The following is a 26667-nucleotide window of genomic DNA, read 5'->3' on the forward strand; positions in this document are numbered from 1 at the left end:
GGCCATGTCTTGCTCCCATTATACTACATGACGGAGCCTAATGCTGACTTCAGTGACCCAGAGGTGTGGTTTTAATTTGTTAGGGAGTAAGACCAAACCTTTAGTCAAAGACGGCGGGCAGTGACAAGAGTATTTGCCCTGGAAGTTCTCCTGTGAGAACAGCACATTTGCCTCCCAAAGTGTTGGTGATATTAATGAACAAAAGTGTACCTGAACTCCCCAGTCTCCAGAAAATTATTTTGCTTTCCTGTTCACCAACTTCCCACTCTCAAGCACAAGACAAAAACATAGAGACGAAGCTCCAATAAGATTTTATTCAATGGTGTACCACAGAAAGATATTCAGGTTGAAGCAGAATAGTACACATATTTTTCAAATTGCTAAAACAAACTCATAGTAACATGAACAATCCAGGCTGACAACGTAACACGAAGCTTGGTGAACATCTCTCTAATGTCCATACCTGAAAATATATAATATGTTGCATTAATGCTTTTTGAAATTTTGTATTTGATACCAGTGCTGATTTGGGCAGACTTATTCTCATTCTAACACAATCTAATTAACATGCAACACAGATGTAGATGAAATGCTATGCTATGGAAACCTTAGGAAGTTCTCCACATTTCACTTCCCCCAAGTCTATCCAGTGTTTAGTTATATGGAAGACTACGCAGTTCACCATTTCATATGCAAGAGAACCTCAGTACCATCATTTTCTGCCCTGAATCCCACTTCAGTTATACTCTGAGTGGAAACAAGGCCAAAACCCCAGATGTATTATTAGGCATGCATAAGAAGATACACGTGCATGTTTCTATCACTCACAATGCTGCCCATGCAACATTAGTTTCTAGCCAGACAGAATAGCTGCACCTTGGGCTCAGCTTTCATTAACTGTTCATTAAAATATCTTAAGACCAAAACTATGGAACTCAAGTTATCATGTCAATGAACATTTATACAACTGAATGTGTACCAGATTCCAAGGACAATCCTAAATAGCTACAATATTTGTTTTGATTTAATTTGGATCTTAATGGTCTTTAAGAAAAAGAAAAGGTGAACCCACACTAATGCAAAGAGAGATTAATGGATAAACAGTGCAGAATGAAGCAAGTGACAGGCACATTTCCCAGCTACTGTCCATGTACAGCTAATCCTCAAAAACCCAACCAGGTATCTCCTGATTATTCTAACAGCAGACCTTTGAAGAAAACAAAACAAAAAAATGCAGAAATTCTGAATAGACGGGCCAACAGTAGCAATGGTTACACAGACACTTGCTTTCAAGATACTAAGAAGTCAGCTCTATTAACCTCTAATCTTATTAGAGTTATAAAACAGATCATCAAGGCACAGATGGACCCAATAAAACTTCTGGCATCTCAGCATAAATGCTCTGGGAGAAGCACAATTCAGGTCAGTTTCCAAACCCAAATTGCTCATGCAGCAGTGTTCACCTGAGGCTCTGCTTTCAGTGAATTCCATTTCTCTCTGTTCTCCACTCTTTAGAGAGAATGTCAATAGAAATTGCTACTTTATAACAATGCTCATTTATCCACAGCTAGTCTTCCTTCAGAGCCACCAGGTGACTAAGGAAAGGACACTAAACAGCAAAGTGAAGTAAAATCCTTTCCTAATAGCAACTATGCTGTCAGACCCAGAAACGAGAAAGATTATCCACATATCTGACATTGATCATTTCTGCTGGCAGAAGGACAATTGCATTTTTGATGTTGAAAACTGCAGGATACCTACTTTTGAAACTCCCATTCCCTGTTGTCCAGTGGGCATACTTGGCGAGTTTTGAGCCAGCGAGAGATGCAGTGGAAGTGGAAAGCATGCTGGAAGAGAAAGTTCAAACCACATCATTTCAGAACACAGTATTCATAAACATGCCTCAACGTGAAAGCTAATATATCAAAAGCATCATGGTAAGAAGCAAGTAGCAAGTGTATGCAGACAAAGGTGGGGAGGACTCATCAGCTAGTTCACTCATAAGAGCCAAGGAACTGATCCAAGTTCAGGAGAGAAAGGGAACATTAGTGAAATGGCAGCAGGCAGCCTGTTCCACAGTAGACACAGTGGCAAGTGACTGACTTCTGAGGAGGAAAGAACACAAGTTTAGCAGCTGCTAAAATTGGCAGAGCAGATGCTGATAAGAAGCATAATCAGAGAAGCAAGGAAGAGGATTTCACAATGAGTAGCAGGGTGATATGTATGCAGACAGGCTGAAGCTTTCTGCAAGATCTCTGGACAAACTCAAGTTTGAATAAAAATGAACTTGCAAGACTAGAAAGAAAAAAAATCTCTATCACACATTTACTGCAGACACACTCTTCCATGCCCCATAGAGCTCCTTAAAAAACAAGGTTCCATTTGTGTAACCACTGCACAGAAAGTCATAATATTGACACTAGACTATTCTGACATGGTTAAAAAAAAACGCTCTCATCTTTTACAGACAGAATCATAACATTCATAATCCTGTTTAGGGATTATCACATTGTAACTTGATCCCACAGCATAACAAGCTTGTGACTGAGAAACAAGTAGCTATTTCCATTATGAAAAACTGTATCTTCCAGCTCAGGTCCAGGCTAGCTAGAGATGGTATGCCAGTTTGAGTTCACATGCTAATGGGACCACATATAAAGGAATGCATGCAGCAACAAAGTGGAAGAGCTGGAGATTAGACAATAAAACTGATTTGATATTCTTCCAAAAGGGAAAGTAAATCATCCAGTCACCCCATATTGACTCCTCAAATCAGCCTGCGCAAAGACAAATCAAGCATGCTGACATCCAGGTAACCCTATCATCAGAAAAAAGGTGCAACACCAAAGCAAAACCTTGACCAGGAAAACTATGCTCAAAAATAAAGATCTATTATGCTTCAAAAAAATAAGGACAAGACTTATCTTCCTTCCTCCTCTTCTGTGTTTCCCCATTACACCTTTCCAACTTTCATTCTTCCATTTTCTACTGTCTCCTCTCTACACTGTGCTAAACAAATGGCATCTTAAAGTTCTTTTTTCTGATGGATTACTTGAAGTCTTTTTTATAATTAACTTAGAGAAAAAAAGGGACATCATTATACATTGAGGTCATTAATAGAACAGTTTCCCTTACATTGCAGACACCCCATGCAACTGTGCACTCTTCAGAGGTAGCTGATGCTTGGTTTGCTTGACATTCTATGCCTGTGAAAACAAAGATTAAACACGTATATGCAGGAGTAGAAGATCTACATAAAACAGCAACTGGCAGTTTTCCTTATTACAACAAGTGGACAAAGCTCTTTCTTTTGTTGAATTCATTTCGCTGGAAAGTGTCAAGAGCTGTTGGTTTAAACTGTACTTTTCCCCAAAAAAGTTAGATCAAAAGATAATTCATCCCATTTTCCCCTTTCCTTTAAAATTTAGTATCCCAAAGGACCATACGGCAAGAGTACTTAGCTCATCTACCAATAAGGTGTGTCTGCTTTCCACATTCTACGGACAAATATTTCCAGTTTGGTCTACTGTGCTTTAATACACCTTTTTTGATGATCAGTTACCACAGCAGAAATGTGAAGAAAAAATTACCTGAATTTCTTAACTGGAAATCTTTAAAAATATAAAATCACTGTCTTGTCGGACTTTTTGTACCATAAATTATACTTCCAAAGTCACAGAACAGTTGAGGTTGAAAGGAACCTCTAGAGATGATCTAGTCCAACCCCCCTGCTCAAGCAGGGTCACCTACAGCATGTTAGGCAGGATTGCGTCCAGGTGGGTTTTGAGTATCTCCAGAGAAGGAGACTCCATAACCTCTCCGGGCAACCTGTGCCAGCGCTTTGTCACCTTCACAGGAAAGAAGTTTTTCCTCATGTTCAGATGGCACTTCCTGAGTTCCAGTTTGTGCTCGTTGCCTCATCTTCTCAATGGCACCACTGAAAAGAGTCTGGCCCCATCCTCTTGACACCCTCCCTTAAGGTATTTGTAGACATTTATAAGATCCCCCCTCAGTCTTCTCTTCTCCAGACTAAACAGGCCCAGCTCTTGCAGACGTTCCTCATAAGAGAGATGCTTCAGTCCTCTGATCATCTTTGTAGCCCTATACTGGACTCTCTCCCGTAGTTCCATGTCTCTCTTGTACTGGGGAGCCCAGAATTGGAGTAAATTATTACTGAGTAAATTATATAAAATAATTTACGCATGTAGAGCTGAAGCTTTTCTGTCTCCTCTATATAGCCTGTGACAGATGAGTATATCCCCAAAATACTAATGGAAAATACAGTTTAAACTGTATGCTTTGAGCTTTTAACATCTTAGAGTAGAATAGGATCTAGAGCACCTAGGATGATCCTGAAAAAGGCAAAGATTATAAGATTATTTAAGTTTTTTTTTTTTTTTTTTTGGTCAGGAGATAAAAATGAAGTGTGTGAGGGAGGGAAGAATAGCACTGAGAAAACAAATTCAGGAGCCTGGCTCTCCGTTCTACATCCTGAACAATTCAGTTCTGCTCCAGCTGAAGAAGAAATTTAAGGAGAAAAAGATGACATTTCCAATTTTTCTACAATCAAAAACACAAACACATTTTAAGACCAACATTCTATTCCCAGCTAAAGGATGGTTCTTCAAAACAATGAAAGTCAAGCCCAAAAGGTTTTAAAAGAAGTGCTGATAGATGATCAGCTTAGAATTTGATACACGGGTTGGTTAATTTCTTTTTTTTTTTTTGCAGATCTTTCTCCTGGCAAAGAAAATGTCTGAATGAGCTCCAATTCTCTGTGCACTTTTCGTGCGCCTGAATATGCTTAGAGGAAAAAGAACTCAATTCACCAATTAAAGATTTAAAAATGTTATAAAGCCCCGTGGGTTTAGCTGAAAAATGTGATCTTCATTTGTTCTGTCCTATTCATCCATCCCTCCATTTTTCACTCTCAGGTGTAGAGAGGAACAAAATAAAAGGCCTATTTTTCAAGGGATGTGAGAAAGATCATTTAACCTTGGTCATGAGAACTATCCAAAACAAGGCTGAGACTTAAAGAAACTCAGTTCCAAGAAGTGTTCTGCAGGGTTTGGATGAATGTATATTTATGATACGGTTTACATCAACATATAACATCAGGAAGTCCAAAGCTCAATCTTTGGCCTGTCCATAGAATAGCACAAATTCCAGTGCAGCTGAATTGTCAGATTTCTTAATTCCTTAAGCCTTCAGCACTTACAGCAATATAACTTTACCTAATTAAGTGGAAGATGCTCAAGAACCCAAGAGCTTCAGCTACTTTGGAGAAAAGTGCACCTCTGCTGAACATGTACTACTCAAGACTGCTACAACAATTTTATTGTTACAACAGTACAGATTCATAGTCTTACTGCTTATCACTGGGCATACATGGTTAATTTAATATATTTTCAATGGTGAGAAGAGTAGTGGGAGAAGAAGAGGAAATGCATTTGAAGAAAGAAAGGTCAATTGGTAAGGAAACTAACTCAGGGAGTCCCTGACCACTAAAAGTGAGGAAAATATTCCAGCACACAGTATGCTTACCTTGTTTCTTCTCCTCTTCCCCTGCTGGGAACAGGATATTGGACATATTAGATCTGAAGTCCATCAAGCCTGTTCTTATGTCATTTGGTCCTGGCCCCCCAGTGGCCTCAATCTGTGAGTTGTATGCTTTGGAACACAATGCTAAAACTTTTTCAGGCTTTTAAGGCTGTATTTTGAGTGTGAGGGAGAGGGGAAGAAAGGTAGCTTAGGTAAGGGAGAGAAGCAGCACTGAAATCCATTTTAGTGTTACTCATGTATTTGTTGATCAGCAAGTACAGTCTAAAACAAACGACAGTACCAAAGCTTAAGAGGACAGATGAGCTTTTGCAGAAACAGCTGAGCAGGAGTTCTCTGGTGGTGATGTAAGACCCTCCAACAAGACATCCAGATTTAACTCCCTCATCAAACAGGCTGGAGACTACTGCTGGCACAATCACCTTTGACTGACAAAAAAAAATTAAAAAAAAAAAAAAAAAAAAGCCTCGCAAAAATCACTTCTTGGTTTCCCACTTGCCTGATTTCAAAAAAGGATGATGTATCAACAAAACAGAATAAAACAAATGAACAGTCTTGGTCAGAGAATGAAAACTGATGATTCTAGCCACCGAAATAAAGAAGAGCTATTTACTGGCTACTGACCCAAAGTAAGTAATAAGAGATGGAAAGGAACAAGTATCAGAACTACTACTCTTTTGCCTTGCTTTTGGCAGAGCAACTGGAGCGAGGGCAGAAAAACAGCTAAGACCTGAACTACCTGTAATAAATGTAAAAGATGCAGTGCAAGTATTTCAACTCAGGCAGCTACAGAAATGCACATTGTATAATAACTTTTGAATCTTGGCATCTATTAAGAACCATCCCTCTTCTCCTTCATTTCCTTTTGCAGAAATCTTCTGCATTGTTATACAACAAAAAAAGTAGCTCCATGGTGGTACTTAACAGAAGTAAAGTACCTGTCCTCCATTTGCAGCTGTAGTAACAGGCTGCTGCACGGGTAACTAGATGGCAAAGCTCTTAAAAATGGCTTCTGCTTGAACAGGGGTAACCACTAAATGGGTTCCCCTTTCTCTTTGCTTGTTGCCTTCAGTTTTTTGTTTGTTTGCTTGTTTTTTAATATGAAGGGATTTTTTTTTTTTAGTCATGAAGGGACAGCTTTAGTTGGAAGACCAGAACTAAATATGAATGGCTAACATAGCATGTACTGTATTCAATTAGAAAAAGGAGGAAAAAAGAACAAATAACCAAGCTAATAACCTTGGAGTACACTTGTTACCTACAAGATGCAGCATGAACTCTCCCATTTAGTTTTCAATATTTCAGACGGATTCTAGTACTTCCCCCTCACAGTTTGCTCCTGTTGCTCATAAATTATCCATAGTTTTTTCCCCAATAGTTACCCTAAGTTCCACCTTCGCTGTATTGTCATATGATCCCTTCTACTTACAAAACCCTTCTATGATGCTCACTATTTCCTCTTGGTATCAGACTCTCAAAAATATTTGTACACAGTTATCATGTTCCACTCTTACTTTTAACTTAGCAATTTATCTATACTCAGTTCTGTTCTTTCATTCTTCCCATGAATCCAAGATCATTCAACCTGCTAATCACTTTGAGATTCTTCTTTGGAGTCTATCCAGTTTGTCTATCTTTGTGCAACTACAGTACCTAGTTTGGTATTTTGTATCTTATTATCAAAGGAAGGAGTCAGTATTTTAAGAGCATATTTTATTTATTTCAAAAGCAAATGGGTCACTTTTGCTACCATATTATATTCCACATCTTAGACCAGAAGGTAACTCACTATACTAATCACAGTGTTTCCTAACACTCCCCACTTATCATGCTGCAGCAATAGCTCCAAAGAGCAAGCCCTTGAAGAAATCAAAAATGCTGCTTAAGTAAAATCGAAATAGGACTTGGGTCTTTCCAGAAAACAATGAAAAGAAAACAAAACACAGAAAATTTGCTCATTCATTCTGTACATTGAAAAAAAAATCATACTGAGGGTGGGGGAGAATCCTTTGACCATATCAGTTATGATGTACACGAACTGAAAGGAGTTCACGAAACCTTAACTTTATTACATCCTAGCTTTCGGATGCTTGACTTTATAATGTTAATCCTCCATCAGCATAGCTGGTGTACTTATCACTTATCACTCTTTTAATGTTTCCTCTTTCAAGGCTTCTCTTCATTACCAGAGGATGGAGGCATTTGCATCCTGTATTTTATCAAATTGAATCTTGTGTTGTCCTTCCTTGCACATTCTATTAATTTTTCTCAATTTCCCATCACTTCACATTTTACATTTCAAAATCTGATTAAAGTGGTTTTTTTAAACATCATTAATGAACTGTAACAAGGAAGTAAGTAAAGCCAGATCCAACATGGATCTTGGAGCACCAATTTATATACTTCTTGTACTCTGCATATTGTCAATTCTGGTCCTACATCTGCAATATAGGCTTGTCTTAACATTGTTTATACTATTTACTATATACTATATACTTATTTATATTATTTTATATATTTATTAATTTTGAGGCAGATTCACAGAATGAAACATCCAATATATCCCGCTTATTTTGAGTAATTATACTGACTTACATGATTTTATACATTTGTTCTATTTTTTTAATTCTATAAATAAAACTTATGTCCAAACAGACCTTTAAAATTCCATTTACTTGTTAGCTGCATGTTTTCCTCTGTAACATATCACGAGATACTGAGTTGTATCACTAGTACCCACCTCAACTTCTTTTCAAAATGGCACGGGTACGGGTTGTCAGAAGTAAACTGTTATGTTAAAGGACCTCCGCATATTTCACAACCGTTGTTCTCACTTGCTTTTCTTACTGTTATCATTCTCTTTCTAATAATCAAGAATAAACTGGAGCAAGAATAGGCAGTAGCTGGCTCAAAATACAACCCTATCTGTACAAAAGCAAGGAACTGAACTCACTTAACCTAGTTTCAGTCCTGTGTGTTATGGTGTTTTCTCTTTAATAATTCCAAGGCTACTTTCAGAAGGATTTTATAATTAAATATAAGGTAAAAATCAGATGGATCTCTCACTACTTATTATTATAAACAGGGAGTCTCATTTTTCCGAAACAGTTTTATTGTCATATAGGCTTATTGACAGTAAGTTATCATTACCAGTAATTCCAAAGACTACTGCATAAAAATGAAGTGAAACAAAACTATCCTGATGGAATCCTGACTGCCATTTTCAGACACTGTATTTGTATCTGCTTTTGCTTTTTGAGGTTCTATGATCTTAGTATTTCAGTACTACAGGCAAATAATGCAAATTTCTATCTGGGTAAATTAAAAGATCTTCTGTCCCTCATTACTGAAAAAAGGCAGACAGGTGGACTGTGTCCAAAATAGCCTGTTAGTGTTGAGAAAAAAATACGGTTTTATATTCATTATGACTGAAACCACCACAAACCCATCTCAGGGTAGAAATTTTTAAACTTAACTCCATTATCACTTTATTTTCCTGTGCAGCAAGCACATTTGTTAGTTAAACCATCAAGATTACACAATAAAAACTCAAATCAATATCCAGAATGTTTTGTATTTTCTTTCAGCATTTGATTATTATATTCACAAAGAAAAAAATAATTAGTTCTCTGGGCAACCACACAATTCCCTGCACTACAGCATTAACTAACTTATGCAAAGTAGCTTTTGCAGAATAAGTAATCAAGTGAGGTCACTGCTCTGAGCCATTCCTGGACAGCCAGACACAAAAAGTGTTATAAGATTTCATCCTAATGGGCTTCTTCAAAAATGTGATACTTATACTTCAAACTCCATCACTTCTCTTTGTGAGTATTACCTGTCAACCCTGAATAATTTTACCTCCTTCCATCTCTATTACTATTCCCTTTCCATCCAAAATACACTCAGCAACATCATGTCTTCTGTAGATGTGATAAGAAGCAATTCTATTCCTTACAAGGAAAGAGTGTGAGGAAAGCAGTATGGTGACAGAAGTCACAAAAATAGATTACAAAACTTTAGCATTACACAGGATATAGCATAACATTATAGGCATTGAGAAAAATTATTTCCTAACTGAATGTTATATTTGCATAAACATACCCTGAACAGGGGATATTTCAGCTGTGTACCATGCCTGTGACAAAATTCTTAAGTGTCTTCTCCACCATTTACTTACATAGATCCATAATATGGTTTCTGCAAATGGCACAGTTATCAACCACAATGTCCCATGCCCACAGAGCTACTGCATTCCACTAGAGAGAAAAAGGAAAGAAAAACATAGTTTTAACTCAATTTACAGCACACAGAAAAGATCTCGTGTATTTTTGAAACTAAAAAGCAGGGATATTCTACAAAAAAGATCCTAGAAATCCAGAGCCACTTCTCATGATTTCAATAGTGTTAGAGGAAAGCAATAGTACATTTCCCTCACATATCTCTCAGATCTAATGCTCCCTCCTACTTTAGAAACAAAGGCTACTTCCCTTAGTCCCGTTTTTTGTCAAACAAATGTATTCATCTGCATTTCTATTCAAGATTCCTAGGCAAGAATGCATCTCAAGCCACATCCTCCATTCTGATGAAAAGGACACTGCCTTGGAGAAAGGCCAATCCAGATGCCATTTTGTTAAGAGGAATTTACATTATTTGCAGCTGTTCTAAGAAATAATTTTCTCCCAAAACAGTTGGAACCAACGCCTGGAATCATCTCTTATGCTACCTTCCCCTGACCCCTGAACAACTAAATAGATAGGCTTGCCTTCGATATTCAGAGCAGTCTGACAGCATACAGGTAGCTAGGATAATTTTCATTTACTAATAAATTAAGAGGTCTAGACATTTTGCTTCTTTCCAGCCTACTGACTGAGATACTTATCTTCCAAAGACTTCCTCATTAAGGTATCTAGCAAGGTAAGATCCCAGTACCCTCATCTCTTCCATGCTCTCAAGTACTTAATCACTTGTCTCAGCATACAGCACTGGTGAGACCCACAGGCCTATGCTGAGCCCGTACACACACACACAGAATAGATGTGCCTTGGTACCTTGTTGGGGAGGAGTAATACCACCAATAGATAAGAGGTGCCACTTCCTGCTGTTCTCATATACTGGAGAGGCACAGCTGTAAAGGTACTACTGTTAGAGCTCTGGGAAGGGAATAAAGTGCCACACAATATACATGACCACTATAACAAATGTACTGCAGCGCTACTCATGCACACGGTGTTGTTGCATTGGCATCTGATGGCACATTTATTCAGAACTGCATAATACACAATACTGTGACATCAGTATATTCCCTACCTTTACTTCCAAAGCACAAGTGAGCACTTTACTCAAGCAGCTGCTTCTGCATAGACCCACAGCCCAGCACAGAGCTAACAGTTTCTATCATCACAGATGACAGCTATATTTCAAACAAACTAGCTTGGAAGCCATCCCACAAACAGGAATCACTACATTTTATATATATATATATATATATATATATGTATATATATGTGTGTGTGTGTGTGTATAAAATGTAATGATTGATATATTTTATATATATATATATACATACATACATACATAAAATTATATAATGTCACTATATGGAAGTGCTTGCTGATAACCAGTCTCGAGATTCTTCTTTCTCAGACTCCAGTGTTGTACAACTCCACCCAACCTCCCTACCTCACCTGTGCCCTTGTGTAACAGACTCAGATATTCACCACAATCCACCTGACAAACCAACTAGAGGCACCTAGCAGAAGACCTATATAATGACTGTTTGAGGAAGCAGAGAAAAACTAGTGTGACAAGAGAGTGTTTGCTGACTACACTTGCATCGTTACTGCGCGATAATAAAAATAAAATAAAATAAAATTAAAGTGGGCGTGCAAATTTGCGTGAATCTTCGTACACAGCAGCCTGCAGACAGCTCGAGGTTTCCTGGCGCCTGGGCCACAGCAGCCGGTCTGCAGGGACGGTGGGGGCAGCTCTCCGCTACCGCTTCGCCGCCCCGAGGCGCGCAGAGGCTGCGGGCAGCCGGGGGCCCGGCCAGGCGGGCGGCGCCGGACCCCCCTCACGAGGCAGCCCCCCCTCCCCCCGCGCGGCAGGCGCCAGCCGCGCCCGCTGATTGGGCGGCGGGCACGCCACGTGCAGCAGCCCGCCTCGGCCGTTGGCCCCGACACACGTCACGACCCCCCGCAAGCCCCGCCCCCGCCCGCCCCGGTGCGGAACCGGGCGCCCGGCGGCTTGAGAAGAGCGCGGAGCGGCCCTCCCCCTCGCTCGCCGCCAGCAGGCCGGCCCTGGCCACCCCGGTCCTCCCGCCGAGACTGGCGCACAGAGCGCGCCAGCGGGCCTCACTTTCTTCACTTCGAAACGCTTCTTGCCGGCGCCGCTGTTAGTGCCGCTAGGGGTATCTACATCCATCGCGGCCGCCATTTTGGATGCGTGAATCGCCCGTACCGCTCCGTGCGCATGAGCCGCGGGGAAGGGGGTGTGGCGAGGGCGAGCGGAAGCCGTGGGCGGAGCCCCGGCCGCGCCGGGCCATACCGCGCCCCGCCCACCATCCAACAGGTGCGGGGAGGGGCAGAGCGGGAGGGCGGTGCTACGGTCACGTGAGTTGGGCTCTTAAAAGCGCCGGTCAGGCGAAGCCCCTCCCGCCGTTACCTCATCCACCTCCCCCTCCCCACCCCCCCCCCCCGCGCCGTGTTGCGCAACCGGGGTGGGGGGAGGCGGTGGGGGAGGGGCGGAGCCCTTAAAGGGATAACGGCGGGAGCGCGCCCGCCCCTCACGGCTGGGGCGGGGCGCGGCGCTGCCGGCGCCTCTGTCGCCTCCCGGCGGCCGCTCGGCGGCGGGCGGGGGAGCAGGTGCCGCGGGCCCGGCCGCAGCCGAGAGGCGGAGAGAGCTGGCTGCGGCCCAGCTCTGCGCTGGGAACGGCCCCAGGTCGCTGCCGTCGCGGGGCGTCCCGTCTTTGAAGGGCGGGGCGGGGCTCGCTGCTGCCCCGAAACGGTGCGTGGGCCCGTGCAGCGAGGCGGCGGAGCCGACAGAAAGGTCGGGTGGCTTTTAGGAGCGACCTGAGGCGCTTTGCGTGGTCGGATTCTGGGGTTATTTTTGTGTAGGACGTCGCTGAAAGCAGTTGGGATTTGTCTCTGCACCCGGCTGCAAAATTGGGGCATCAGCCCTTGATACACTTTTTTTTTTTTCCGTTCTAGCTCATCTCCTGAAGGTGCAGAATCAAGTATAGTCATCAATGTTATTACCACAGTCCTTTCATTTAGAAACAGTGTTTGTTTTTAATAGAACGTTGTGGTTGCTAGAGACAATTCGCGTTGCTCACATTGCTCTCTTAGCACGCAAATTAGGTTAGAAATAGGTATTCCACACAGATTGTACCTACAGTGTTAACATTGGCTAAGCCCTGCCTACGCCATTTGAAAAGGTGCAGAAAACAGGCATGGGAACTAGCATGGGAAACTTCCTCTCCATCAGTATAGCTCAAAGTACATCTCAGAGAAGGTCAGTATTCTTCCTCAAGATGTGGAAACCAAGGGGAAAACAATTTCTGAAAGTCCCCCAGCAGGATAACAGCAGATCTTGGAAAGTCGCACAGATTTGGCAGGTATTCTTATGTCTTTATAGACTACACTCTTGATGAAGAGTCAGCTGTTCTCTAATTGGTCTGAACACTATGTTGCTGTATGAACAGAGGAAGGTAGAGGATTTAGAGGCCCAGAAAGAGCATTTCCTTACATGCATGCAGGCAAGGTATATATATGCTGTTCCTACCATAGGCATTTGGGCCAAATAGTACTATCCCAGTCTGGCTCTCTGTATCTGTCTTGCTATGTGTGGCTTGGCCCCTGATACTTTGGGACAGCCGGAAGCAGGAGTCCAGGCTGAGAGTAAATCTGTTCTATCTCTTGTCTTTGCAGCCAACAACACTAGAGCTGAAGGCCCAGGAAGGATCCACAGACAACTTATCTCTGTGGAGCTCGCTACGTGGCTTTATTGTTAGGGCAAAGGGAAAACCTGAAGTGGCTGAGCCAGACCCGTGGCGCATAGTGCCATGCATACTACAGGTAGGTAAGTAGTCAGGTAAACCTACGTTCAGGGTAGGTGCAGATTTGAAATTTCTCTCCTATCATGCCTCACATCTATTTAAAGTCTAGGCTTTGTCCTTGTGGTACAGATGTAAGAAATCTGGGCTTAGGACTGAATTTCAGCTAATTATATAATACAGGTATCACACTATATGTTGAAGTATTTCTGACTTTGTGGCAATTTGTAGAATGCTGCCTCCTCTGTTCACCCAAATATTTATACAGCTTTTACAAGAGATCCAGGTGCTGCTGGGATGCGATGTCTGGAAGTCTCCAAGTAAAACTTCAACTAAAGTAGAGGCCTGCAGTAAGGACAAGATGATTCTGTCATTGAATGTGTTGGATGTCCCATTTTCAATGGGGATCAGATTTGATAGACATGTGACACATGTGCCTCGAGTTAAGCATGTACCTGAACACTTGCAAGATCAGGGCCAAAGCCAAACCTATGGTCAAGGTAAGTTTGAAGAATGCCTGCTCTGATTTACACACACTTCAACACCTCTAATTATCAACATGAAAAGTTTTGATTTCATTTAATTGCCTTGTTCCCCAGATGCTGCTCACTTACAGCACATCTGTTACTGGTGACAATAAAACTAAGTTGATTAAATTCAGCTTCTGGTCCTGTTACTCTTTATTCAAGGCTATAATGTGATGGCCACTGCAAAGGAATGTTTTGGAAGTAGGAGGTGCATGCTTGAAGAAAAATTCATTTTTCACCTGCAACAAAATAGCTGTTTTCGTATGTTATGCTTAATCAATGTCACAACACAAGTAATCAATGAGTAGGATACAACTTACTAATTCGCAGGCATAGGCTATTCACTTATCAGAGGAACAGAAAGAAAGATCAATCAATAGTTAGCAAATAAAGCAGAGTCTATATACCACCAAGTAATTTGGGCTCTCAACCTCGAGGAGTTTCCTGGTCAGGCATCCCTGAACCAGGGAGCAGGCGACTTGCATCTGTCCCTCCTAGGGTAAGTCCCCTTCCCTTACCTATAGATATACCTGACAGTGATGACCACAAGTCATATGACAAAGCTTTATTCAGCCGGTGGAACTAAGATGTGGTTCAGATGAAACAAAGATGTGGTTCCAGGTGGTTGGTTCTTGGCAGATTGTCCTGTTCACAGGACAATACAGCTGTCCAAGTCCTATTAATAAAGCAAGTTGTATCAGCCCTCAGGTATCCGCTCACATTAATAACAGTGACTGGAGGGCAGCCTGTGGAAGCAGGTGTACCTTTGATGTAACAGTGGGGTTCAGTGCAGCCTCCCCTACATCATAGCAGAGTTTGCAAGATTTTTTAAAAATAAAAATAAAAACTTACGCCCTAAATCGGTATTGCAATATCTCCCTTAAGTCAGTAGATCTAAACTCATGCAGCTCTTAAGTCTTGCTAAAAAGATCATGGGTTTTTTTGAACCCACTAACTGCTAAAACAACAAACAAAATTGTGGAGTACCTTAGTGTGAAGCAGAATGCTTATATGTATGTATACAGATATAAGTATACCACTAATGGGAACTTCATTTAGAGATCTCCAGTATGTTTCACAAAGTGAAATTAGTGATGGTGTTCCCTAATAGTCCTTCATTTCAGAAAAGATCTGATTACTCACTTTATCTGTAGGTTACCTGAAAAAATAAATGTTTCTGTTGATTGTCATGTCATCTCAGATTTCTTTGCACCTAGGGAAAGTGCAGCCCCTCAGACCTGTTAAGGCTATACATTATAGAGAGGTGGCATAGCTGCTGCAGAAAGACAGGCTACAGCTTTGAAAAGCATCAGCCTCAGAAGAAATGCAACACTGTTGTCCAAATTACCAGGGATGCTCTGAAGAACGGATCATTTTTCAAATCAGCAGAACATGCAGGGAAAAAATAAAACAGACTGCCAAGCTGAAAAGGCAGGGCGATAGATACACTAGGCGACACAGACACTGCTCTGAATGTGGTTAGTCTCAATTAAAATGAGACAAACTCTCTCTCCCAATTATCAAAAATTTTTCCACCAAGGTAGTTGCCAAAATCTGGTGGCTCCAGCACAGTCACCTTCCAAAACTAGTTAGTCATCATCATCTTCCTTTACAGTCTTTGTGCTGTCATGCTGTCATTTTTTTTTCTGCAGCCACCATGAGGTTTATCCCCCAAATGATTTGCTCCCCCCACTTTGAAAATATATGACTGATTGGACCACTGTGCTGCTGTTAGTGAGGAGCAGCTGCTTGTAGACCGGGCTCTGACCCATACAGGGACCAGGGAGAAAGCTTAGTGGTGGCACTCAAACTCATCCCTCCAAAGGCACCAGAACAGAAGGACGTATGTGTCAAGTGGAGGAGTCCCCCAGCACTACCCAGATCAGAGGGAAGACATGCGCACACGAAAGGTTGCTTTGCTTTTCAGTCCTCACTGCCTGAGCTATTTGCATTCCATCTCCCACCCCACCATCTTGAAACAACCCTCAACAGTTCACACCCACCATTGCTTGACAACTACAGACAGTTACAGGGGGCTGCATCTTCTGTGGAGGGTGCAAGAGGCAAGAAGGGGTGTCATGGGCTGCAGCCACAGATCTGCTCATGGTGACAAAGCTCCTTGGGGCAGTCAATGAACAAGATGAGCAGTGCGTCCTCTGTTAAAATGTCATCCTCAGTGCACTCACTGGTGCCAGGGTATCCATCCTTGTCATCTTGGGAATGTAAATGTCTGAAAGAAAGGGGGGAATTGAAACTTTCTCAAACACATTTTAGCGCAATGCCTTTCCATAACTTCACAGTCATGAGAGTAGGGCTTGGCCTTCCAACACTATCAGGCCCAGAGAGTAAAAGAAAAAGGATGGGGAAGGGGGATGTTTCTCTTCTAAGTGCTTACAAGCCTAAAGTATACAGCTACAAAAGTCTTGCTGCTGTCTTTCTGTGCTTTGCCCTCTCAGTGCTGCTTGCATGAGGTATGATTTCAATGGTGCTCTGAGCAGTAGCAAGTAGAAATTACCTGGTATGTGAGACTAGTTCACATTCAGTGGTTGCAAAACAATAACTAAAAATCAGGCATGTTTTATTGCTTTTTAAGAATTGCAGGGCTAGCAGCCCTCTATTTGCTGGTGCCACTGAAAACATCTGAACTGACGAAGTCTGGATTTCCAGCACCCTTTCCTTTTTTGGATGCCCAAACCCACAAACAGCATTCGTAAGTTTATAACTGGGGTAAAACTGAAACTTTCCGCATTGCCACAAAACTTCTCAAAGTTCATGAAGTGAGCAGACAACCTCCCACCAAGGCTCTACAGCACCCCCCAGCTTATTGAGAATGCTTGGCATAGTAAAGCTGAATTTAAAGAAGAGAGCCAGAGGGGTAGATTAAGGAACTTATAGCATAGATTTCTGGACCAGGCTATGTTTAGTTTCTGTATAAAACCATATGCTCGACTGCTATGCATGATACATCTCACTGCTTTGCAATCCGTCACTAAAATTTCATGGGAGAGATGGGTCCGCCTGCCCCAAATAACCCAGATGAGCTTCTGAGAGAGAAATAGGTTGTAACATTTCATGAAACAGTGACTAATTGTTGCTCTCCCATTCCCATGGCATTTTACCTAGTGCTGTTTGATAACTTGCAGATAAAATAACACACAACTATGACCCAAAACAAGCCTGCAGGTGAATTAGGTGCTTGCAAAACGCATGATACTTAATGGCTATTCCCAATCTCCTGCAGACAGCCTTTCCCCACAGAAAGAGAAGCACATTCATCTTTTGTAACATACCCTCTGGGAGTGCAGTTGTAGGATCAACAAATAACACTGTCCCCACAGCGGGGCATCCGGCCTCATACCATGCCTAACAATCAGTAGCAGCTGATACAGAGAAGTGTGTTTAGGATAGAAGGTTCCCTGTGCATTTTAGTCAAGGTGTTGGGCTGATTTCACTTGGCTTCAAAAAAGGGGTTAGAATCCACCCTATCTATGCATTTACACTCCCTTTGACCCCCCATCCTAATCCTCTCCCCCTAAGGTGCTCTGCCTAAGAAGAAATAAAACAAGTAATCCCATCTTGCCCCTCACAGTCCTGGGCACAGAGCTGCAGATGCTGGTCTCATCCGGCTGTGCTGCCGCCTCCTGAGAGAAACCAGCATCACGGCCTCTGCTCGGAGAGGACATGTTCTGCAGCCAGACTTACAGCCTGTGCTGCAGTCCCCAGAGGACCCAGATCTCTCCAGGCTGCCCAAGCCTGAGGGTACGAGAGGTGGGCCCAAGAGTGACCAGCTGCAACATGGCCTCCTCATTTATTCACAAGGCTGAAGAAGTGGCAGGAGTTGAAACTGTCTACAACAACCAAGGAAAATGCATGTGTGGGAGAGTGAGATCTTGAGGGAGAAAGAACAGTCCTGCTTTAACCTGAGACGAGATCCTGAAGACATGTCAGAGAGAAAGGTTGAGAAAGCGACTTGGAGAGAAGACGGCCAGTCTTTCTTAGAGAAAAATAGAAAAGTGATGGCAGGGCAGTGATTGTTTTTAACCTGAAAACAGACAGCGGACATCCCCGAAGACCTGTGTGTGGTGACAAGAGGCTATTGGACAGCCCAAGGGCAGGAGAGAGCACCACTAACTGCACTCAAGACATCATTTGATTACCAGGTCACATTCTGGATTTTCTTTCTTGCTTATACAAAATTTTCAAAGTGCCTTTTATCCTTTCAAGAAGGATGTAAAAAAGGAGAATGTTACGATAGCTCAAAACAAGTAGTTATATGCTTCTACTATTGTATATAAGCAACACGAGAAAATCTGCCAGGCTAATTAACAGTAGCTAGAAAAAAACACAGGAATAACCAAAGTAGTAACACAAGCTTGCCTGCATATGAATCAATGAACTCCTACTGATTTGGGAAATCTATGTACATTCAGTAACATGAGGAGAGGCAGTTCCAGACTGGTGTGTGGGAGACACTAAAACACTGTTTACAGATACTCTTAATCTCTACAACTTCTCTCTGATAGTCTTAAATGTGGCAGAGTCACAGAGAGGGAATGAGCACTGAAATCAGGAAAACAAAACATCAACAAGGGAGGTCTGGAAACTACATCAGCTAAGTGAAAAGTTTTGATCTTGTTTGAAAGAAGGTGAGAACTGTGAAGCTACAGCTTTGAATTTGTCTTCCCTCACTGAATTCTTTGTCCTTTTTTGAAAAATATAGCAACCCAAAGATATTCCTCCAAAGATCCCTTCTAACTGATCCAAGTTCCTAACTGTAGGCTTTGTACGATGAGAAAAAATTCATTAGCGCTTAGCTTCCTTCTCTGGCTCAATAAGAGAGATTCTGCTATTACTAGAGGCATTTGCTTGAAGCTCCTGACCAGCAGAGTGGTAGTCACGACAAAGGCACTATTTGGTACGTGAAGATAGTACAAATCCAAATCCAAGAGGGATATTACAACAGAAGACAGAACCAGGGAGCCAGCAGTCCCGTGCCTCCCAACCTAGCATACACAGGAAAGAAAAATTGTGATGCCTAACTTAGGTAGTCCTCACAAAACTGAATCAGGTATTTCTGGCATTTAACTGCTCTCTCTATTACCAAGACAATATACCTGGTACAGCCTTACTTTGGACTCTACTGTAAACTTCATTAAGTCATCTAGGTCTGTGAATTTACCCCACAAGAGATGGCCTGCGGGCCAGTTCTGTACTGAATAATTAAATAAATAAATACTTGGATTTCTTAGCTGCATGGATTCAAATACTTTAAAAGTATCTCACCGTGTCAAACATCCTTTCCTTCTATTTCAAAGCTCAGCGCAGCTGGAGCTCCAGAACACCAAAGAAAAGAACGGGCCCGTCTGAAGGAGATCGAGAAAACACAAGCTCCCCAGTTCTGACAGCTTCAGGAAATGGGAACGAGCAGAGGGAGAACGGTAAGGTGCAGGGCCCACTACTTTGGCAATCTTCTCTAGGAAACACCTCTGCCAAGTGACGAATTCCCTTCTCTGCCCCTCCTCACAATTTTTTTTTTCCCTCTGCTCGCCACATTCATGAATCATATTTCTCACCCCAGCTTCAGGATTCACTGATTCCTGTCTGTGCTAGGAGGAAAGGGAAAGAGCCACATCCAGCATGAGGAATACTCTCCCACCCAACTGCTGTACCAGCACAGCTGTGAGTTGTGAGTCCGCACTTCCACGAGACAGCTTGTTGTACGAGTCTGAGCAGGGAATATCATAAGCAGTTCTGAGGAAGCAGGAAAGCTGCGAAGAGAGAGGCCAGAGGTCTGACAATTTCACACACACACAAACCATCAGCAGTTACCAGATGCTTTTCATCCCCTGGAGGCGGGGGAAAGAAAAAAAGAAGAAAAAAAGATAAAAAAAAAAAAAAAGAAAAAAGAAAAATACCAAGGAGCGTGAAAACCCACCCCATTCTCTTACCTTCCTTTGTCAACACCAAGTGTGACAATACCTATCTTTGCATTTACATACATTGATTGCAACTGCTGGGGGGGTTGGATGGCAAACTCAGCCTCCGCGAATGCCTGTCTAATCAAAGCCTTTGGTTAGAAAGGGGCCTGAAGCTGAGCCCTTGTAACTCTTCTTCCACTGAGGAAAACTGACAGTTTACTAAAACAATATGGAGAGCGTAGGAAAAACTGTCCCGTTTCTCTTTCTTATCCCACTTTCTGGACTAGGGGAAAATTGAGTGGATGACAATTTACCTGGGTAAGAGAGGACAAGAGGTTGAGGGACAGTTAGTCCCCAATAGCACTTGTACTCTCCTGCTATCTGATTAATAATAAAGGCAGTTGTTAATGCTAAACCAGTTTTCCATCACTTCACCTTAATATTTTCTTCTATTTACTACTTTCACCTTTGCTTTCTTTCACAGTGTTTTATTGTATTTCTGTACTTTACTGTATTTTTAAATTCCATGCTTAAAATCCAAGTTACAAGTTTGTTGGTGTATAAAATTTATCAGATATTCTTTGACTTCTACAAAAATATTTGTTTCATTTCATCTTGTGTTAAGAACCAATTTGAAGTGCAATTCATTTTGCACCTCCCATTTCTTTGGTGCGAGACCAAAATGTCTGAAATGCTCCTGTAGGCCTACAGGTTGTGAAGATAAAGGGGCTTCTCAACAGTCCTGCAAAGGTTGTTAGTGACATTTTAGTGGGGAGGAATGATCTACTCTGTGGAAACTTGCTGTGAAGTCAAGCCACAGGTTGGATATCTCAGGTGTCCCCATCCCTAGCAAACACGATCTGGTTGTTCTGGGAAAGGAGGGGGATTAACAAAGGGCTGCTCTGCTTTTTGATAACATCATTTTGCTGTGAGATTGCTCAGTTACCTGTCCCTACAGGAGTTTCCTTAAACTCGCTTTAGATCTTCTTAGCCTTTGGGATGTGAAGGCCGGCCTCTTCCCGCCGGAGTCTGGTGTTGCTGGTGCCACCAGTCTTGTTCACCAGAGTCAGAGCTGCCAAGGGAAAAATAGCTGGTCATTTGACAGTAAACAGAAGGTTCAAACACCTAGTTTTCAGCTGAACACTGGGTGTTCACTGGGAAATTTCTTTCAGAGGTTTCTACTAACTCTTCCTTTCAGACCTGGATGAATAGACTTCACTCGTTTAATTACACCTTTCTTCAGTTTTCTGTTGAAGTTAAAAAGAAAGTTCTCAGAGAACTTTCCCAGCACATCTGGGACTTGTGTGCAACACAACAATAGTTTGTTAGCAGCAGCTTAATTTAAATTGGATTTTACATCAATTCGTTGAACAGCTGAGGAACCCTGTGTGGACGCACTTATTTGCCTTAAGAGTTGGCTTAAAATCAGTTCCTAATTGATTTAAGCTGCACTGATCAGATTTAAATATATATTTAAAAGGTCAACACAACCTTTTGCATTGATTTAATGAAATGATATTGAAAGCAACGCTTGAGTAAACTGGTGCAGCCCTGTGTAAAGAAGCTGTTTGAATTAGTGTAATATGGATTGTCAAAAGATGGGGAAACATTTCTCCTCCTCAAAGCTGGCAAATTCAATCTCTTGATTGAATGCTAGAAAGATAGAGGTTGATGGAACTCTCTTCTGATGGAACCATTTATTGATTTTATCATTAGACATACAAAACAAATACCTAATTCAGTAACAGGCACATTTTATGCCTTTCCTTGAAGGTGTTTATCTTAGCCCCACATATATTTTAGCTCCAAGTCATATGCATTCTCTTTTAGTACGTCAGTTTAAAATCCAAACCTGAGGATATTTTTCAAATTCTAATCTTTAGAAGTCTGTAATCTGGTAGAAGCTTTTTAAAATTTGGATAAATAACTGCATGAAAGTATCACTTACGTCAGGAGCTTATTTCACTGTTTAGCAGGTGCAGATATTCACCGTAAATCAAATCTCATTTGTGCTGACTGGTTGAATTGCAGAGGAATCACTATATTGGTATGTGAAATATTTACTATGTATAGCTGGCCAGCTTCCCAGGAATTCTGATGAAACACATTAATGCACAAGAAAGAATACTCTTTCTTCACAAGACTTGTGAAAATGTAAGCTTTGCACTTCTCAGTATCTTATACAGCAGCTTTTTAAACTGCCTGAATTTTCCATACAAATTTATCTAGAATAACTATTAAGATCAAGAAAGATCTTTTTATTTAGACAATTTTCTCTTTATTGAGTAAAGCTGCTGTAATAAACATAAGTGTATTATCCAAGAAAAAATATACTTTTTACAAAATTTTATTTTTCTTCACCCTACTTAGAACTGCCCTTTTTCTTACAGAGGACTAAGAAACCACATGTTGCTTTAAACAATTTCAGATGCCCCAAAAGAGAAGACTGATATTGGGTTAACTTAAAAAAAGAAAAAAAGAAAAGAAAAAATCCTGAGAAGCCAATAACCAACACTTGACTGCAAATTGTTTGCATGTGTCCCTTGAATAAGAGGCATTATTTACTAAGAATGATTTATTTAGAACAGTTCAGCTGTGAATATCCGTAGCTATGGTACAACCAAAATATGGCAGAAAAGACTTCCAGTTACTATCTAAAACTTCTCGGTTTCCATCTGCAATATGAGATCTAGGTTTGCTATGCAGATTAATTGATCTGCATGGCAAATGCAGACAAGTTTACCTCTTAGAAAGTGTTACAATATGCAAGAAAGAAATAGCTTCAGACATAGACAAGAAAAGTTTGAAACAAGTGTAGGCCACATTCCTTGCAGCTGAGAAGCCACATAAAAAAAAGAAAAAAAACTAAATTAAACAGCAATAAAAGCCAATATGAACTATGTTATATTAAAAATCTAGTACAGAGAGCCATGAAAACTCAAGAGTTTCCATGAGCACCCTATAAAACGCCAATGTAACTAACACCAGGAAATTCTGTAGAAACCATCCCTTTGCAAATCCAAAACTATATTAAAAAAACCCCCACAACTATTTCCAGATTTACAAGGTTAAAATTTGTTCTCTGTTCCTGGTTCACAGCCTCATGTTAGAAGAAAGTTCCCAGTGACTGTACTTTTTTAAATTTTATTTTATTTTATTTTATTTTATTTTATGTCACCAGACTATACACACATATTTGGATGGATATGTTTCTCCGAGACGCCTTTCCGTTCTCCAAACATTTATGGCTATGCAAGGGGCTGCAGGTGACAATCTCCCATCCTGCCTTTGACTAAAGAGCTGCTTTAGACTGGCTGCGAATAATAGTATTTATGTTACCTTGGCTCAGACACTTGTAAGAGTACATTGGATATTCATGCATCCTTCCAATTACACAGAACAGACTGGCTGCACATGGCGTAACATGTACGTGCATGTTGGTTTTTTACGTTCTCTGAATGGTTACCGAAAGACAGTGAAAAAGAGGCAACTCAGTATTTTTCGATTTGGTTGTTGTGATGCACAGAAAACTGCTGGAAAGTAGTCAAGGGTCAAATCTTTCACGCCTTTTTTTCCAGTAAGATGCAAACTGCTCAAGTAACGAGCAGCTGAAGTGTTTCTCCATGAACAATGTGGGCATCCAGCTAAAAACCATTATGCTGGCTTATCTTGACACTGAAATTGCAGAATAAGTGAAGAAAACAACTTTTCATTGTAACGCTGAGTATTTTAATTAAAAGGAAAACTGTGGCTTCTGCTGTTCATGCTAACACAAAGATCTGCATGAAAACAACCTTCTTCCACACCGAATGGGAGTTTCTGGCCCCATATGTAGGCTCATATAGCTGGCGGTCTTGCTATATCTAGTTAATACGGCAGCAGCCACAGGCAGAACAGCCCTTCAAATAAAGGAGTGGCCAGATCGGGCGGGAGGACTTTTTTTCCCTGTAATTTGAATGCATCATTAATATTTCATGTTTCACATACTGACTGGAACGTGACAGAGAACATCAGTCACTTCCATCAAGACTGGAATTCACAGCAGCAAAGGTCCTATCCCGACAACTAAAACATTGCTGGGATAACGTGGGGAACACTTGTTCACGTTTCCATAAGCTCAGCAATACATCAGCTGGTCTTTTTATGAAGATCAGTTGAGGGTTGACATGTAACAGCACACCGTACAGAAATTATACTTCAACTCAGAGACTGGAACATGCCAGTTACTTTAACACCAGTCTAATCTCTCTCTCTCCTTTCTTTTTTCTTTCTTTTCTTTCTTTCCTTTTTTTTTTTTTTTTTTTTTTGCTAAGGAGTAATTACACCTGGGACCATTGAACAGTGTACTTTAAAAACTTTCATCTGTAAAGTGGTTATAAAATTAAGTCTAATTTTTATTGATAACATTTCTAAATTGGTTCATCTCCTACTTATAATTTTATTTGTTTTTTATGAATGCGTTCCTTGAATACAAAGACTAGAAATAAGGAATCAACTTCAGCCTTGCCCAGATTTTTATAATCCCGAAGTGCTCTTCATCTTCTAAATTACGTTACAATTTAGAGATCGGGGGATGTGGATATGACCTCTGCCACATCAAGAATGCTTCTCTTTGCTGCGTTTCAAGCAAAATAACATTCTTTTGAGGCACACACATAACAGAGGAGATCACGCAAATCGCCGTTCCTTGACGCTGCTGACCCCTCAAAACTGCTGAAACAGGCTAAGCGCACCGGCTCTGGGGCACACGCAGGTTACGAGAGATTGGATGGAAGAGTCTGAACAGAGCAAAACTTGAAATGAATGGAGGCACGGCAAAGAGCAAAATAGCCATATGACTGACTTGAAAAGATAGAGGAAGCGGTAACGGTTTCAAAATCAGCAATAGAGACTTACCCCCACTGCGCGGCTCGGCTTGCAACTGCTGCACCGTACGGTCACTTCTCTTGGATTAATTCCTGAAAAGAGGAAAACAGGTATGTTTTAACCTCGTTGTATTTGAACGGAAAAGGAAGCCTGCAGAAAAGCACAGTGCCGCATGAAAAACTGAGGGTGCACAGGCTCATACCCCTCCCCGTCCAGGTATGGAATAAAGCTCTCACGGAGACATCGTCCAAGTCGGTGCTCCAGGCTGGGAATGGCAGCCTGGGTGAGCCTCCCCCAGGCTCTGCCCATGCTCTTTTCAGAGCAGATCCAGGTTAGGGACCCTCTGTAAGAGGTCATTCCTCCTTTTAACTACACTCGGTCAAGAGCAGACGTATTTTCCAGCACGCAACCTTGAGCAAGCTTTCCGAACAGAAATGGGCACGTGCTGAAAAAAAAATCAAGTAACAGGATGGCAATGTTTCTTGTCACAGTACAATTCCTGCTGGCTATGTTAGCTGGATCAGTACCAATATAACAAGTGGGATGGAAATAAGTTGGAGGCGGGTGAAATTTATACTGGACCTCTTAGACATCAAATGCAAATGGAGAAAAACAAACGGATATTGTGGATTTCAAGAAAAGAGCTTTGCTGTTGAGGAAGTCAAAGTGTTAATTTAACAAAACACAGACAATTCAAGGAGAGGTCTTTTCTGAACCGGCAATTCCCGAGTTCAGAATGTAACTTAAAAGACACCATCAATTCATGGGTTGATTCAGTTCTCTTCCTTATTACGCTTCAGGATTTGGGCTTGTTCTTTTCCTTTGCATTGGCCCAAGCAGTCCGAACCAGAGAGCTGCGAAGCAGGGTCCGTGGGCCCTGCTGAGGGAGACGGGAGCTGCAGCTAAGGCCTGGGCTGTACTCGCGTCCTGCACGGTCACTTGCTGTTTTAACTGGAGCAAACTCGGGATGGCAAAGAGAGGAGCAGGCCCCAATCTGAACGGCTCCAGCAGAGCCGCTTTGCAGCCACTCCTGCAAATTCACGTTGAATTTTTTAAATACACAAAGATTAGGTTAAGTGCTAGGGAAAAGAAGAGAAAGAGGATGGCACTGTTTACTAAAGACTTGATTTGTTTTTCGGTTGTTTTTTGTGCAGCCATTTTTTTCTGCTAGAGGAATGTCATGCAACACGTACGTGTCTTCGCTGCTTATTTTCTTCCTCTTCTCCCTGGTTCTTCGTCCTTCTGGGTTTGCCTCCGCTGTGAACGGCCCCCTTGAGCGGCTCCCGCAATTTCGCTTCTGTATCATCAGGGTGGATCAACAAAGCTTTTCTTCTGTCTTAGATTTTTTTATTTTAGTGAAAGTAACAACAGCTAGAAGCAGTTGTTCTTTTAGCAGTGATCTAAACAAAAGTGATTAAAAGAGGAGATGAAGGTCAGGGTTACAGACTTTTTTTTTCTTTCTTTTTCTCTCTCTCTCTCTCTTTTTTTTTTTTTTTTTTTTTTTTTAATGGGAGTACAATCACAGTTCCGCTCTCAAGGCTAAACTGAACCCAGAGCAGGTACTCAAGCTCTTCGTCACAAAAATAAATTTTTCTTTATCCTCCCTATAAAGCCTATTGGGGGGGAGGGGGGAAGCATAGATTTTTAATAAAAGGGACCATTAACAGCTAGAGCAAATTACTGAAATCAGCAGTTCTCCATCTCTTCCCTCCCCCAGCCTTCAGATCAAGGCTTGATGCCTTTC

General features: G+C 41.6%; 1 protein-coding gene and 2 long non-coding RNA genes across 4 annotated transcripts; all 3 read right to left on the reverse strand.

The window, feature by feature from the left end:
* Positions 1–288: 288 nt before the first annotated feature.
* RBX1 (ring-box 1) lies at positions 289–12040 on the reverse strand. The gene is made up of 5 exons (XM_062587451.1): positions 11917–12040; positions 9740–9818; positions 3136–3206; positions 1762–1847; positions 289–463 (listed from the first exon to the last, which is right to left on the reverse strand). The coding sequence occupies exons 1-5, from the start codon at positions 11992–11994 to the stop codon at positions 451–453; spliced, it is 327 nt and encodes a 108-aa protein (XP_062443435.1). The 5' UTR covers positions 11995–12040; the 3' UTR covers positions 289–450.
* A 2349-nt stretch (positions 12041–14389) lies between these two features.
* LOC134136781 (uncharacterized) lies at positions 14390–21066 on the reverse strand. 2 transcript variants are annotated; one of them, XR_009957547.1, is made up of 2 exons: positions 21004–21066; positions 14390–16369 (listed from the first exon to the last, which is right to left on the reverse strand). It is a non-coding gene; the product is annotated as an uncharacterized LOC134136781 (long non-coding RNA). The 2 variants fall into 2 exon arrangements; XR_009957549.1 differs by lacking the exon at positions 21004–21066 and adding an exon at positions 19423–19494.
* Positions 21067–24463: 3397 nt separating this feature from the next.
* Positions 24464–26316, reverse strand: LOC134136778 (uncharacterized). The gene is made up of 3 exons (XR_009957546.1): positions 26117–26316; positions 24954–25015; positions 24464–24835 (listed from the first exon to the last, which is right to left on the reverse strand). It is a non-coding gene; the product is annotated as an uncharacterized LOC134136778 (long non-coding RNA).
* Between the last annotated feature and the right edge of the window lie 351 nt (positions 26317–26667).

The sequence above is a fragment of the Rhea pennata genome, chromosome 1 (assembly GCF_028389875.1).
Source record: "Rhea pennata isolate bPtePen1 chromosome 1, bPtePen1.pri, whole genome shotgun sequence".
Taxonomy (NCBI): domain Eukaryota; kingdom Metazoa; phylum Chordata; class Aves; order Rheiformes; family Rheidae; genus Rhea; species Rhea pennata.